This window comes from Lingula anatina, chromosome 2 (genome assembly GCF_051362555.1).
Source record: "Lingula anatina isolate TDL-2025a chromosome 2, LinAna3.0, whole genome shotgun sequence".
Lineage (NCBI taxonomy): Eukaryota > Metazoa > Brachiopoda > Lingulata > Lingulida > Lingulidae > Lingula > Lingula anatina.
This window is the reverse complement of record NC_141768.1, coordinates 2,313,527-2,328,286: the sequence shown is the minus strand read 5'-3', so window position 1 is coordinate 2,328,286 and position 14,760 is coordinate 2,313,527. Positions and strand designations below refer to the sequence as shown.

The window sequence follows — 14,760 nt, the reverse complement described above, 5'->3', positions numbered from 1 at the left end:
GGACAGTACGGGGAACGCTGTGAAGATTATTAACTGTCAAGATTTAGAAAGACTTTAAGGAAGTTTCTTGTTACTGTAAGGACTATAGAAAAAATAAAATTGGACAGAGAAATAAAGAGAACAATGAAGTGAGTTGTTTGGTGTTATTGTTGCTATGCCTGCACTAAATTAATTGTTTAAGGACAGAAAATATTCTTTGGTTCACTATCGTGGAAGGGACCATATGTGTACAAGTAGGTAGTGTGAAAAAATGCACCGACTTAAATAAAAATGTATACTGTTGATTTGCAACTACATTAAAAGAAAAGCTGTATTTCCACCGTCTCCAAATACTTTTTGTATGCACCCCCTCTTCACCAGTTAATATCTGCAATTCGATAGTATCATTGACAAACCTACTGAGCTACGTATGTACTCTATATATTAGAATAATCGTTTTAACTCCCATAAAGAAATGCTGATTTAAATTTGTTAAAAATTGAATTTGGCAACTTATAAAATGAAGCCCCGAAACACGGAAAATGGCATCAGAAGAAATAACTAATTGTTTGAGTTGTGATTTCTTTGAAATTTCTTCTCTCAATCGCAGCTTGCACATACCCTGAGTGTCAGATCAACGTGAAAGTTAGTTTGTTTAATATTTAATATACCTTGGAGTCACTTTCACTAGCTCTGACGAACAGCAACAATATGAGGGAGTTCTTCAAAATTTTGCCTGGGGCGCTTCCATATTTGGAAGTCACACGTCACAGCTGTGCCCGCCTGGATCCATATTTGGAAGGCATAAGTCTCGTACGTCACAGGTTTAGCCGCCTGGAGCTGCCTTTCCTACCTTACGCTGACATAATCTCGTGCAGATGAGACAAGAATCAAAGTGTCTGACGAGTTTGGCCCCCGTCCCCTTCCAAGTCCTCTCCCAAGAAAACCAACGGGGATCTTTCAGTGTCCAATAAGACGTACATGAGAGTAACTCTAAGACGGCATATGACTGACAATGTTAATTTTATTACTCATTCCGTTGTTATTTTATTATGGAATATTACACAACTTATACGTCTCATAATTATGTTAAATATGAAGTTCGTGTGCACAGATATAAATTATTACAATATATATATATACACTTACAAATAAAATTGTTCTATATAATGTCTATGAATTCTTACAATAAGAAGATGAAACTATATTAATGTAGATATTTACAACAGACTGATATATATTTAACAATCTTGCATCTCATGAAAAATGTTGCCTTAGTGAACGGAATTATTTGCTGTAGACATATACATAACATATACATATACATGTATTTATGATAACACCACGTTAAGCCAAATTCACACACTCTGAGCGGGAGATTATCAGAAATCTGACCAACGGATACCTTTTGTGTGAAATATCCTTGGATTTATACAGAATGGGTATAAGTTGTTAATTTCAAATTGACACGCTCTAAGCGGTAGATTATCAGAAATCTGACCAACGGACACCTTTTGTGTAAAATATTCTTGTATAAGCTGTTAATTCTAATTTAATAAACTAAACCATCAACGACCAGTGTTTACCACCAATAACAGCGCACCGAATGAGCACCCAAGGACAAACTGACGTTACAAAAGATCAGAGTCTCATTTCATTTAATTCCTGTCGTCTTACACGAGGACGTTTTGGATTTGAAAAGATTACCCAGGATTCCATACCAACATAGATTATCACATGGACTGTTTATTTGAATAAAGACACATGAAGTAACCCATAAAGCAGCTTAAGTATACGACGTCTTTGTCTATAACAGATAAGGGGGGTTCGCCTGTGCAAGCCGATAGTTGTAAGGCGAACGAAGCGGCAAATTAGTCTACGGCAGTAATTTTTGGTTTGCCATTGATATTGGACATGGAGATATCAACCTTTTACAATTATACGAAAGGCTGGCCGCGGCCAGCGATCATCGCCCGGAAAATTTCAGTGACATTCTGTCCAAAGAAGCACATAAGCTCCATACCAGTTTTTTTTGTAGCAAAAAAAGGGTCGACAAGAGCGTCGTGGTATTTGGTGGACTAAACGTCGGACAGGCCACCCGATAGTTGGCTGCTACGTGTGAGTCGAAGTAAACAAAATGGCATCGACCGAAATTTCCTTTTTTAGATTAGGTAGTAGGAAGCATATAGGCCTATCTTTGGTTCATTTTTAACAATTCTGTGAAGTGTTTACAATGCTTTAATTTTCTGAGAGTACAAATAAAGACACGCTGTTTATTTGATATTTGTTTTATTGATTGCTATACCAACAGAATACATGAAATAACCGTAAATAGATTTGGTAATATGCAGCATATATATTCGTGACTTTTTACCTTTCTACGAAGTAGGCCCTATTCACAATGCTTTAATATTTTGAGGGCATGGATAAAGACATGTTGATAGTTTGATACGTGTTTCTGTGGTAAATTAGTGTTTCTTAAGCAGTTTTTTTTTTTTTTTTTGGACTGCTTTTTTTTCGCCCGCTCGCGCCGATTTTGGGGTCCCCAGAGGATGTCATCCTTAAAAATAAAAAAGTGTGGCCTATTTCCAAAACACTTCAGGAAAACTTCCATAGGGATTGAAGAAAAAGAAGTTTGTCAAACCTGGCATTGCATTTAGTTTTCCAGCATAGTTATTAAGCACTGCCTCACTCAACATGTTATTACTAGAAATGAGCTCGTTTTCAAGACGAGGAAGATTTGTTCTATTTAGCGAATCAATTACATGAGCGATAGCGTCCCCTATGGAATTATTTGAAATGTTTAAAGAACACAGTTCCTTCCATTGTTTAAGATTATCTGACAGAGCTTCCATTGCAGGTCCCATGTCACCAAGTAATCCAATGTTACAGCCACTTATATCTAAACATGTCATGTTCATTGGTTGGAGTTTACGAAAAAGGTCTCTTATAACAGCTGGAATGTCAATGTTGGAAATAAGCCCCATGTGTGCAAAATTATAAGAAAGGTTGAGTACTTGTAGCCTAGGTACATGATGCAAGTTGTCTGTCAGTGACTTCAGTCCTACAGGCGTAATTTTAGTTTCAAAAAGTCCAAGTTTTTCTAAGTTAGGCAAATGTTTCAACTGTGAGGCCAGGTCACAAAGGGTGTCAATTAATATAGTGTGTTCACCCGATAGTTCGGGAATATCGAATTCGAATCGTTTCAGTATAGCAAAAAAAGCATTGATGTGGTATGGGGGTAATGTAACTATCAATGGGTCCCTCTTATACCCTCTTGCTCTTTCAGACTTGACTTCATCGCCTAACCGCTGGCATGTTTCGCATTCAGTCATAACCGTGTTTGACAGATCTAGAAGAAGGAGGTTGACCATGCTCTTTGTAGATAACAGTTGAAACAAATCAACCAGTTTCCCAAGGGGAGAACAACTGCAGATGCCCAACACCTTCAGAGATGGGAATGGATGTTTAAGTGTGAAAAACAAGCCCAAAACGTCTCCATCCAGTCCTAAATCCACCAAACAGTCCATGGGACTACCTGACAAGAATGTTGAGTTTGGATGGGCAGATAGGGAATCACAACTTTCTTCTTTATCCCGGGCAAGGATCAGCAGCCTCTTCAAACAGGGGAAGATTGTGTGGTACAGTAGTGTGTGAACGATGGCGTCTACTACTATATCTTAAATCTGTGACCTGATGAGCATATTGCAATATACAATCTGCAGTTGGAGGATAAATGCCAGGTATTTCATAATCAGAGAGATGGTTCAGCCATTGCAAATGTTCACGGCCTACAACACGATTGTTTGTCAACATTTCAGTTATCAGACGAATAAACCAGTAGTTACTCTCAATGAACGAGAAACCCCAATATGAATAATAAAGTTCTTCATCTTTGTTAGCCAAACTATGCAAATGCGTAAAGATCACTGCTGCTACTTCTGAGGACAGGCCGCATACAAACTGTATGACATTTGTCATATCTTGGAACCGTGCCAAGCAGTCTACGTGGCTTAAAAATTTCTTAATCGGCTCTGACTGAGAGTCTTCCTCCCAACTTTCAACTATGTACTTTGCAGCAAAATATTCTTGCAGAGTTTTGTGTATAAATGAGTAGCTTGATATGTGAACCTGTGTTTTAATCGGGAAATGATACCTGTGTGGAAAATCTCCTCCCCTAAATCTCTAATATTTGAATTACTTTCATCAAAGGTAAGATTGCCAGAGAGAAGACCATGAAAAGCAATCATACCGATAATATTTGTCTTTTCTGATAGATACCTTTCTGCAATTTCTTGATTTTCTTGACGGTCTACATATCTGTCCGAAAATAGAGTTACAAGTTCTTGATAAAGAGCCGTGAGGGAATTGGGCATTTTTTCTGCAGTTTCTTCATCCCATAAAATACATATAAAAAGTAAAAGTAACGGGGTGGGTGATTGGGATAGATGGAATTTCTCTACATACTGCACAACGGACTCGTGGTAACCTGAATCTCTATCGTTGAAATGGTTTTGTATAAATTGGAGTATTTTTTCTGGGGACATGTCATTTATTTCAACATGCGTGTCACTGGGCCTATGTTTGGACAACTCGTGTGCTTTCCATGGACGTGAGGTGACAACTACCGTTACATTAGCAAGTGTTTCCCCTTTTATCAGTTTGGATATGTTATTCTGGGGGTTGGCACTATCTATGTTATATTCATCATAACCATCTAATATGATGAGGATTCTTTCAGCATTGGAATGCATGTAATTTAACAGAGCTTCATCTGTTATTTCAAGAGATGGGTCAATCAGCTGATCTTTGATTGAGTCAAGCAGAGTTTGGTCTTTGTCAAGAAACCTTAACCTGATAAGAAACAGAAGAGATATATTTTCAAGATAATGTAAATGATTCCCTTCTGTTTGGGGGCGTTTGGTTCTGTTATAGAGACATTCTTCCGTCGAACTTCTATTTGAACTCTGAAACTTAAACCGGGATACTGTAGAAGAGTAACTCAGAGGCGGTGCAAGACTGATAATGAAAGTTTTATTACTCATCCTGTTGTTTTTCATCATGGAATATTACACAGTATACGTCTCATAATAATGTTCAGTTTGAAGTTCGTGCAGATATAAATTCTTACAATATATACACTTTCAAATAAAATTGTTTTATATAATGTCAATGAATTCTTACAATAAGAAGATGAAATTATATAAATGTAGATATTTACAATATGACTGATATATATTTACTAAAATTGCATCTCATTATGAAAAAATGTTGCCTTACTGAACAAAATTATTTGCTGTAGACATATACATGTATTTATGATAACACCACGCTAAGCCAAATTCACACTCTCTGAGCGGGAGATTATCAGAAATCTGACCAACGGATACCTTTTGTGTGAAATATCCTTATACTTTATACAGAATAGGTATAAGCTGTTAATTTTGTTTGATTTAATTTACTAAACCACCAACAACCAGAGTTGTCCACCAATAACAGCACACCGAATGAGCACCCAAGGACAAAATGATGTTATTTAATGTCAGAGTCTCATTTTATTTAATTCCTGTCGTTTTACACGAGGATGTTGTGGTTTTTGAAAAGTTTACCCAGGATTCCATACGATAATAGATTAACACATGGACTTCTAATACGTATGTTAATACGTATGGATACATGGACTAACCCCTAAAGCGGCTTATTATATATGTTGTATATGTATGTCTATGACAGAGGAGGGGTTTCGCCGGTGTAAGTCGGCAGTTATAATATGAACGAGGCGTCCAATCAATCTACAGCAGTAAGTTTAATACTACAGAACATCATTGGGATAAATTAACAATATATATGGAATGTAGATCTAATTAGAGCATTCTTTCAAAATTCCTTCATAAAACCTTGTTCTATTATCACTGCAATATACGGGGAACAAGGCGGCCAATCAACCTACAGCAAAAATTTCAATATTAAAAAACACGTCATTCATCGGGAGCAATTATTAACGAACAGGACGAAAGACGTACTTTACATCCAATGAATAAGCCTACAGATGTCCTACTTCACACCTGGCATTGCTCTCAGTTTTAGAGCAATTTTCTCTCGCACTGTCTCACTCAATTTATTTTCAGCAACACACAATTCTTTAAGACAAGGGAGATTTGTGCTATTTAGCGAATCGAGTAGATGAGCGATTGCGTCCCCTATAAAATTTGTTGGTATGTCTAAATACTGCAGTTCCTTCCATTGTTTAAGATTATCTGACAGAGCTTTCATTGCAGGCGCCATGTCACCAAGTAATCCAATGTGACAGCGCCTCATTGATAGGTGTGTCATGTTCATTGACTGAAGTTTATGAAAAAGGTCTCTTATAACAGTTGGAATGTCAATGTTGGAAACAAACCCCATATGTACAAAATTAGAGGAAATGCTGAGATCATGCAACCTAGGTACATGATGCAAATTGTCTGTCAGTGATTTCAGTCCTACAGGTGTTATTCCATTTTCAGCAAGTACAAGTCTTTTTAAGTTAGGCAAAAGCTTCAGCTGTGAGGCCAGGTCACAAAGGGTGTCAATTCTAATACTGTGTTCTCCCGGTTTTACTTTATTGTTACCTTGGCAGGGAGGTACTGTAACTATGAATGAGTCGCTTTTATTTCTTACATATTTCTTTCTTTCAGTCTTGGGCCACACACCTTTTACCGGGCATGTTAAGCACGCAGTCATACTTGTAAATGTCAGATCTAGAGTTAGAAGGTTAACCATGCTCTTTGTAGATAACAGTTGGAAAAAATCAACCAGATACCAGACGGAATGGCAATTCATGATCAGCAAGCTCTCCAGAGATGGGAACGGGGGTTTTACAGACAGAAACAGCTCCAAGGCGTTTATACACAGTCTTAAATCCACCAAAGAGTCCATGGGACTACCGTACAAGAACGTTGTGCTTGGATCGGCACATCGGTAATCACGACAGCTCGCTTCATTATAGTCGGCCAGGATCCCCAGCACCTTCAAAGATGGAAAGATGGTGTGGTACTGTAATTTGTGAACAATGGCATCTACTGGTACTTCGACTAATAAGCCGAACTCTGTAACCTGATGAGCGTATTGTAATATACAATCTGCTGTCGGGGGATATACATGTATATCAAGGATCTCATTACTGTTGAGATGGTTCAGCCATTGCATATGTTCACGGGTTACAGCTCGATTGTTTATCAACATTTCAGTTATTAGACGAATAAAAGTAGGGTTAAGGGATGCAAAATATGCAGATTTAAAATCTGCATCTTTAACAGCCAGGCTATGAAAATGAGAAAAGATCACTGTTGCTACTTCTGATGACAGGCCACATACAAATTGTATGACATTTACCATATCTTTGAACCGTGCCAAGCAGTTAACATGAGTTAGAAATTTTTTAATCGGCTCTGACTGAGAGTCTTCCTCCCAGCTTTCAACTACGCACTTTGCAGCGAAATACTCCTGTATAGTTTTGTGGTTAAATGAATAGCTTGATATGTTGACGTTTCTCCTAATGCTATTAAGTTTTAATCGAGATATGATACCTGTGTGGAAAATCTGTTCCCCTAAATCCCTAATATTAGAATTAGTTTCATCGAAGGTAAGATTACCGGACAGAAGGCCATCTAAAGCAATTTCACCAATGATATTTATCTTTTCTGATAAATAACACTCCGCGGTTTTTTGATGTTCTTGACGGGCTATGTATCTATCCGAAAGTAGGGTTACAAGTTCATGGTAAAGAACCGTGAGGGAATCGGGCATTTCTTCTGCAGGTTTTTCATCCCACAGAATGCATATAAAGAGCAAAAGTAACGGGGTGGGTGATATGGATAGATCGAACTTCTCTACGTAACACACAACATATTCGTGGTAACCTGGATCTCTACCTTTGAAATGGTTTTGTATGAATTTGTCAATTTCATCCGGGGACATGTCGTTTATTTCAACATGCGTGTCACTGGGCCTATGTTTGGACAACTCGTGTGCTTTCCATGGACGTGAAGTGATAATTACTGTTACATTAGCAAATGTTTCCCCTTTTATCAGTTTGGATATGTCATTCTGGGGGTTGGCACTATCCATGTTATATTCATCATAACCATCTAATATGATGAGGATTCTTTCAGCATTGGAATGCATGTACTTTAACATAGCTTCATCTGTTATTTCAAGAGATGGGTCAATCAGCTGATCTTTGATTGAGTCAAGCAGAGTTTGGTCTTTGTCAAGAAACCTTAACCTGATAAGAAACAGAAGAGACATATTTTCAAGATAATGTAAATGATTCCCTTCTGTTTGGGGGCGTTTTGTTCTGTTATAGAGACATTCTTCCGTCGAACTTCTATTTGAACTCTGAAACTTAAACCTTGCCCAATCAACTGCCATTTTTGCAGCAACTGTTGATTTGCCACTGCCAGCTTTACCTCTGATAATGATTCTTTTCTTTCTTATGTCTGGTCTAAAGATATCATGGTAAGACTTGAGTTCAACCTTTTTGGTGCCACCGCCTTCCTTTTGTTCTTGGATGAGAGACAGATCGACAAACACATCATCAATGTTCATGGTGTCGGTCTCATCCCAGGGGATCCGCGGCACACAGCTCATCTCACGGTTGTACCTTGCTGCCAGGTGGTTTTGAAGCAAGGTTAGCTGTTTTTCTGGAAGAATAAACAAAGTCAAACTGCAAATTGCATGTGTTGGGTGGTGTGTGTGTGTGTGTGTGTGTAAAAGAACAGAAAATGTTAGACATTAACTACACTTTATAGAGATCAAACAAGCTGCATTTATGTGAGGTGTATGGGCTTTTTAATAGTGAGTGGCGGATTCAAGGAGGGGGATGTCTGGTGGGGTCCTTCGATTTCTGAAAAAAAAATTAATGTTAAATTTAGAATTTTGACCAGTTGAGTCATACTTCTAAACCGAACCAAGTGGCACTGTTTGCCCTCTAAAATACCAAAATTCGTGGACCCCCTCCCCTTCAAACATTCCTGGATCCGCCCCTGATAGTGGTTTATAACCTAAAGCCATTCCGCCATGCAAGCTGTCGTACACCCTCCGTGTTTAGGCACTAAAAGTAAGAACATGGCTGTGAATTTTGCGAACATCTCCTTCAGCATGGCGTTCACTTTCAAAACCACGATCGGAAGTCGTCGTAAAAAGCTGTAAAATGGTGCCAGTCGATGGATGTGACACATTCTCCACACTGTCGAGAAGTTAATGGATCGTTTGTAACATACTGCGGGTGGTCACAGCAATCGAGATTAGCGGAACCAAAAATGGCCTTCTCTCTTATTACATGTATATTGATATCATCGAAACTGATTAAGAATAAGGGCTGTTGAGTCTGATAAAGAATAAAGACTGTTTAAGACAGCACAACCTGTTTTCAGCATCCAACAGTGTATCTTTCTATAAAATGCATATACTGGCTATGTATAACAAATACAATATAACAGTTTTACGGTAATCAACCACCTGACAAATGGGCTAGAGGTATCTTGTCGGTCTGGTAGCTTATACAACTGATAGTAATCATGCTGCCAAGCACATTACACTGCTGGGTAACATGTTTTAAAAACATAATTGTTATATACTTACCAGACAAAATGCCCTGTTCTGTCTTCCTCTCTGGCCGTTCCTCTGTATGTACGGGATGGTAATGGGTTTCAACACGCAGGTTTGTTTCTTGGACCGTTAAAGTCTGTTGAACATGATGGTAGCTTAGCATCTCTCGTCGCTTATACAACTCACTCAACATTGCATACACATGGTCTAATTTCACATCCATATTTTGCATAAACCTTAACATTTCCATCTCTTCCAGATAGCCATGTAAGATGCATACTTGATAGGACATTTCCCTCTCGGGTTCAATTGGTTTGTGTTTTAGTTCCTGTATCTCTGACGGAGTCATCACTCCAAGGCGTATTACGGCACTGGAGATGGTGGTCCACTTCTGTTCAAATTCACTGAGACTGATGTCAGTTGATTTACGGTGAGCAAGTGAATTACGTTCAAACTTGAAAAGAACGATGTCCTGCATGTCTTGTGGGGCACCTGAAGCTTTTGCTGGATCATCCCAAACTGGTGCATTAGGCGGGTAAACATGCGTGGTAATTGGATGAAGATTCTGTATTAGCTTGTAAAGATCATGGGAGCTTGTTGAGTCAAATTGTGGCAAAGCGCCCCCTTTTGGAATAAGATTACATAGTAACGGAGGTGGCAATATGGATTGGACAGACTTGAGGTTCATGTAGTCGGAAAACGACTGACCACGAAGGATATTTTCAAGGAAGTAGATTCTCACTTGAAACTGTCGAATTAATAAAAAGATGAGGGTGATGTCAAATCCCTTCAAATCAGGCGGCTGATTATTGGCAGGGAAGATCAGATCATACTGTCTCTTGTTGATAAGTCTCTTGCACCCATGTCTTCCATGATGGAGATTGTCAATGTGTGTCTTGTTTGTAGTAAAGAACTGCCGTGGTGTCTGTCCACGTAGTATGTGGTTGTGGAAGTAATTTCTTATTCCCTCTGTCCCATGGTCAATGAGAAGACATCCCAACTTGGCGTAGTACTGCATTCTGACCTGAGAGACAAAATAAAATTGAAGTTGATTAAAACCCCGTATACCTTCCTTTCTTTTGTCTTAAATAAAGGCAAGAAAGAAACAATAAATCTCAGAAAGTATATTTCATTCTCAGATTACGAAAAAATAGGTCTATACATGTTGAAATACAGTTCGGGTCATCAGACATCCCAACTTGGCGTAGTACTGCATCTGGGCCTGAGAGAAAAATCAAAACTAATATAATTTAAAATGAAACCAACAGAAAATTTAAGAATAGTATTATGCAACATATGCCCTTACGAAAATTTCGTGTGGCACGTCCTATTGGACTCCATGAGACTCTATAGGTTTGTTTTTGTTTTAATTCAAGACTTTTGTTTATGTTTGTTTTTCGTATATCAAATGGGTGCTAAGGATGATTGTTAAGTGATTCCTTTCAAGTGAGATAAAGAAAGGTCTTGGAATACAAATGTTGTATAAGGTCGACTTTAAGTCTCCCTTAACGCTAAAGGGAGATTCTGGAATACGGGCCTAGGGTTCACGGAGCGAACTTAACCCCGGCATACAAATATAATGTAAGTCACGTTATGTCTTGTATTTAGATATAAAAAATCTGGCTTGTGGTCGTAAAGGAAAGAGACCACGATTAAAATGCAGAAAAGTGAACACTGTACCACCGCAACCTTCCCACTACTAAGCAGGATCAGTAAAAAGTTATTCTGAGATATTGCACATATTTGCTAGGGGAGTGGATTTACGCGGCATTTTTCACACCCGCCATGCATATTTTCTCTGTCCACTAGCGATAGGCTCCGATTCTTCTGATATTTGTCAATAAATTTTTGCGATGCAGCTGCACCGGTACAAATAAAAATTTGTTACCAGTAACAATGTTATTAAAAAAACAACAGGATGATATATGAGAAAATTTAAGTCAGGTGTGCCTGGGTTGAGGTCGATACTATTATATAGAGCCAGGTTCATGAACTTATCAAAGTAATACATCTCCATCTAAATCTGTACACATGATAATTCGTCATCCACTGTCAAATTAAATAACAGATCAAAATAGAAAGCCCCTCGATGCTTATACTTTGATTCTAACTTTGTCTTGGCCAATAAAATCATGTGACGTGGTGAAAGCTAGCAAATGTAGCCTAGGTCGCCAGTTTAAAACTGAAAGAAACTCGAATGAAATTTACCTCATGGCATTCTGCAACACTAATACGACTTACAAAACGGCATACATCGGCTTACATTCTTGAAAATTCGTGCCGATGGGAGTTTTCAAAATGTTAAACATCTCACTTAGTAAACAATCAATGTTGGCACATCTAAAAATCCTTACACTGAAAACAACTGAAACTTCGCCGAGAGAAATCGATGGTTCCGCTAAGGATAACCGCACGTCAGAATATGTTTTCTAGAGTATTCTAACCCTTATCAGTATCGTCCGATAACTATAAATGCGTCATTTATCAGCCTGAGGTAGGTGTGGTATGAAAAGACAGCACTCTAAGGTTCACAGGGTGGACTTTAACCTGGTACAAGTCACGTTGTGCCCTCCATTTACTGGATAATATCTAGGAAATCTCGGTTATGATTTTTAAACGGAAGGGCCACAACAAAAACTTTTAAAAGTGAACACTGTATGCCTGTCATCTGTGTACTGTTAGACAGGAACAGTGAAAAGTTATATGATATTGTGGAATATCCTAGTAAAAGGGTCATGGACTGTGCAGTTCAAAAACTTGAATGAAAATCGCGTTTGTCGTTCAGTAGACCATGTACAAACTAAGATAAACATTTATTCGCGTTTTATACAGTTAGAAAGAAAAGTACCACAATTTAATCCTGTTTAAATGTTTTCTGTATTTAATAAAGAGCACCCAAACAAACAAACTTCACTTTATCTCTCCCATTATTATCACAAACCTATTGACACCAAGTAACATCAATTGTGGTAGTTGTGATTTCTCAGCTGCTGCAATGGAAATTGTGCAAAGACTTTTTACAACACACCAACAGCATTTTTCACCCCCTGACATGTCTATTTTCGCCGTCCACTAGGCTTTGATTCTTTTCATATTGATCGGTATTGCTGTTCTTTAGCGATGGATAATGATCGCCCTTTTCCTATAAGATGTGACTCTCCAAAACCCTTAATTCTTGAGGCATCGAGCTTTAAGAGTAGTTTTTTATTAGAAGTCAGAAAGATGTGGTTAAAGCTGTCTATCCAAAACCTTCATATGGATCCCTTTTGCTTCTTTCCGAGTTTTTGTTTCCTAAGCTTATTAATTTATGCTATAAATGGCGATTTTTTAAAATTTGTTTTTAATATATAACTGTAAAGATAGACTATAGTGTAGCAGCCAAAAGTTCTTTGTTCATTATCCAGGTTGTTGATCCAATCAAAGTGACAGCCGAGCGTGCCTACAACGACTCTACAACGCGTCTGCCGATCGCCATCTTAATCTGTACACACGAGTTGTACAGTAGAATCCGTCATCTAATGGCGGAAATGAGATAATATCTCAGAATAAAGCTCCCCGAGTCTTAATAAAAAACCATGCTTTTTATTTTAGTTTTAATATTGTCTTGGAAAAAAAAGTCCTGGGACGTGGTAAAAGCTAGTAGATCTAGTCTAAGTTGTTAATTTAAAACTGAAAGCAGCTTGAATGGCATTTACCTTAAGGAAATCGTCAACGCTAAAACGATATACAAAACAGCATAACCTGGCTTTCTTTCTTTAAAATATGAGACATTTATATGACGTTTTCGCCATTTTGGTTTGGATCTTGGAGGGCAATCAAAGGACGAAGACAAAGTTATGGCCGATGGGAGATTGTTTTCAAACTGTTACTATCTCACTTAGAATATAACTAATGTTGGCACATCTAAAAACCCTTACCTTGAAAACAACTGAAACTTCGCCGAGAGAAATCGATGGTACCGCTAAGGATAACCGCACGTCAGAATATGTTTTCTATAGAGAATTGTAACCCTTTGTAAAAGAGATGCACATAAAATCAAGACGAAATATCCTATAGCTCGTCGTCCAAAAAATTCAGTAACTGTATGCTTTTCATTTATGTTTTAACTTTGTCTTCACAAAAAAAAAAAAAAAAAAAAAAAAAAAGGCCTGGGTGAAAGCTAGTAAGTCTAACCTAAATTGTTGGTTGAAAACTGAAAGAAACTTGGATAACAGTTTATCTAGGGGCACTTAATTGTCAACACTAAAATGTGATGCAAAACAGCATGACTTGGCATTCTTTCTTTCTTTCTTTAAATATTAACCATTTATCTGACATTTTCGCCATTTTGTTTTGAATCATAGAGGGCAAATGTCAAAAGGAATCAAAGCGATGGCCGATGAGAGATTGTTTCGTAAATATTACTCATCTCACTTAGTAAACTATGTTAGCACATCCTAAAACCCTTACCTTGCATACAACTGAAACTTCGTCGACAGAAATCGATGGTTTCTCTAAGGATAACAGCACGTCAGAATATGTTTTCTAGAGTATTCTAACCCTTATCAGTATTGGCCGATAACTATAAATGCGTCATGTATCAGTCTGAGGTAGGTGTGATATGATATGACAGCACTCTAGGGGTTCACAAGTCGGACTTTAACCTGGCATTAGTCACGTTGTGCCCTTCATTTACAGGATGATTGCTAAGATATCTCGGTTATGATTTTAAACAAAAGGACCACAACAAAAAAGTGAATACTGTATGCCTGCCATCTTTGTACTGTTAGACAGGAACAGTGAAAAGTTATATGAAATTGTGGAATATCTTAGTAAAAGGGTCATGGACTGTGCAGTTCACAAACTTGAATGAAAATCGCGTTTGTCATTTAGTTGACAATGTTCAAACTAAGATAAACATTTATTCGCGTTTTATACAGTTAGAAAGAAAAGTACCACAATTTAATCCTGTTTAAATGTTTTCTGTATTTAATAAAGAGCACCCAAATATACCAACTTCACTTTATCTCTCTCATTATCATCATAAACCTATTGGCACCAAGTAACAACAACTGTGGTAGTTGTGATTTCACAGCTGCTGCAATGGAAATTGTGCAAGAAAGTTTTTACAACAACACACCAACAGCATTTTCCACCCCTGAAAAATCCTTCATCGTTGAGGCATTGAGCTTAAGGATGAGCTTTTTGCAC

General features: G+C 37.9%; 1 protein-coding gene across 1 annotated transcript; it reads right to left on the bottom strand.

Moving 5' to 3' along the window:
* Positions 1 to 3,570: 3,570 nt before the first annotated feature.
* Positions 3,571 to 13,579, bottom strand: LOC106162461 (uncharacterized). The gene is made up of 6 exons (XM_087007146.1): positions 13,488 to 13,579; positions 9,604 to 10,594; positions 7,855 to 8,663; positions 6,782 to 6,987; positions 4,608 to 4,833; positions 3,571 to 3,672 (listed from the first exon to the last, which is right to left on the bottom strand). Exons 2-6 carry the CDS (start codon positions 10,586 to 10,588, stop codon positions 3,571 to 3,573), a joined length of 2,328 nt encoding a protein of 775 aa, XP_086863272.1. The 5' UTR covers positions 10,589 to 10,594; positions 13,488 to 13,579.
* Positions 13,580 to 14,760: the final 1,181 nt, after the last annotated feature.

Coding starts and splice junctions, on each gene's coding strand:
- LOC106162461 (XM_087007146.1), bottom strand. CDS start 10,588: ATGCAGTACTACGCCAAGTTGGGATGTCTTCTCATTGACCATGGGACA. Junction 6,988..7,854: donor ACGAATATGTTGTGTGTTAC/GTAGAGAAGTTC, acceptor CCATCTTTGAAG/GTGCTGGGGATCCTGGCCGA. Junction 4,834..6,781: donor ATGAATTGCCATTCCGTCTG/GTATCTGGTTGA, acceptor GTTTCTTATCAG/GTTAAGGTTTCTTGACAAAG.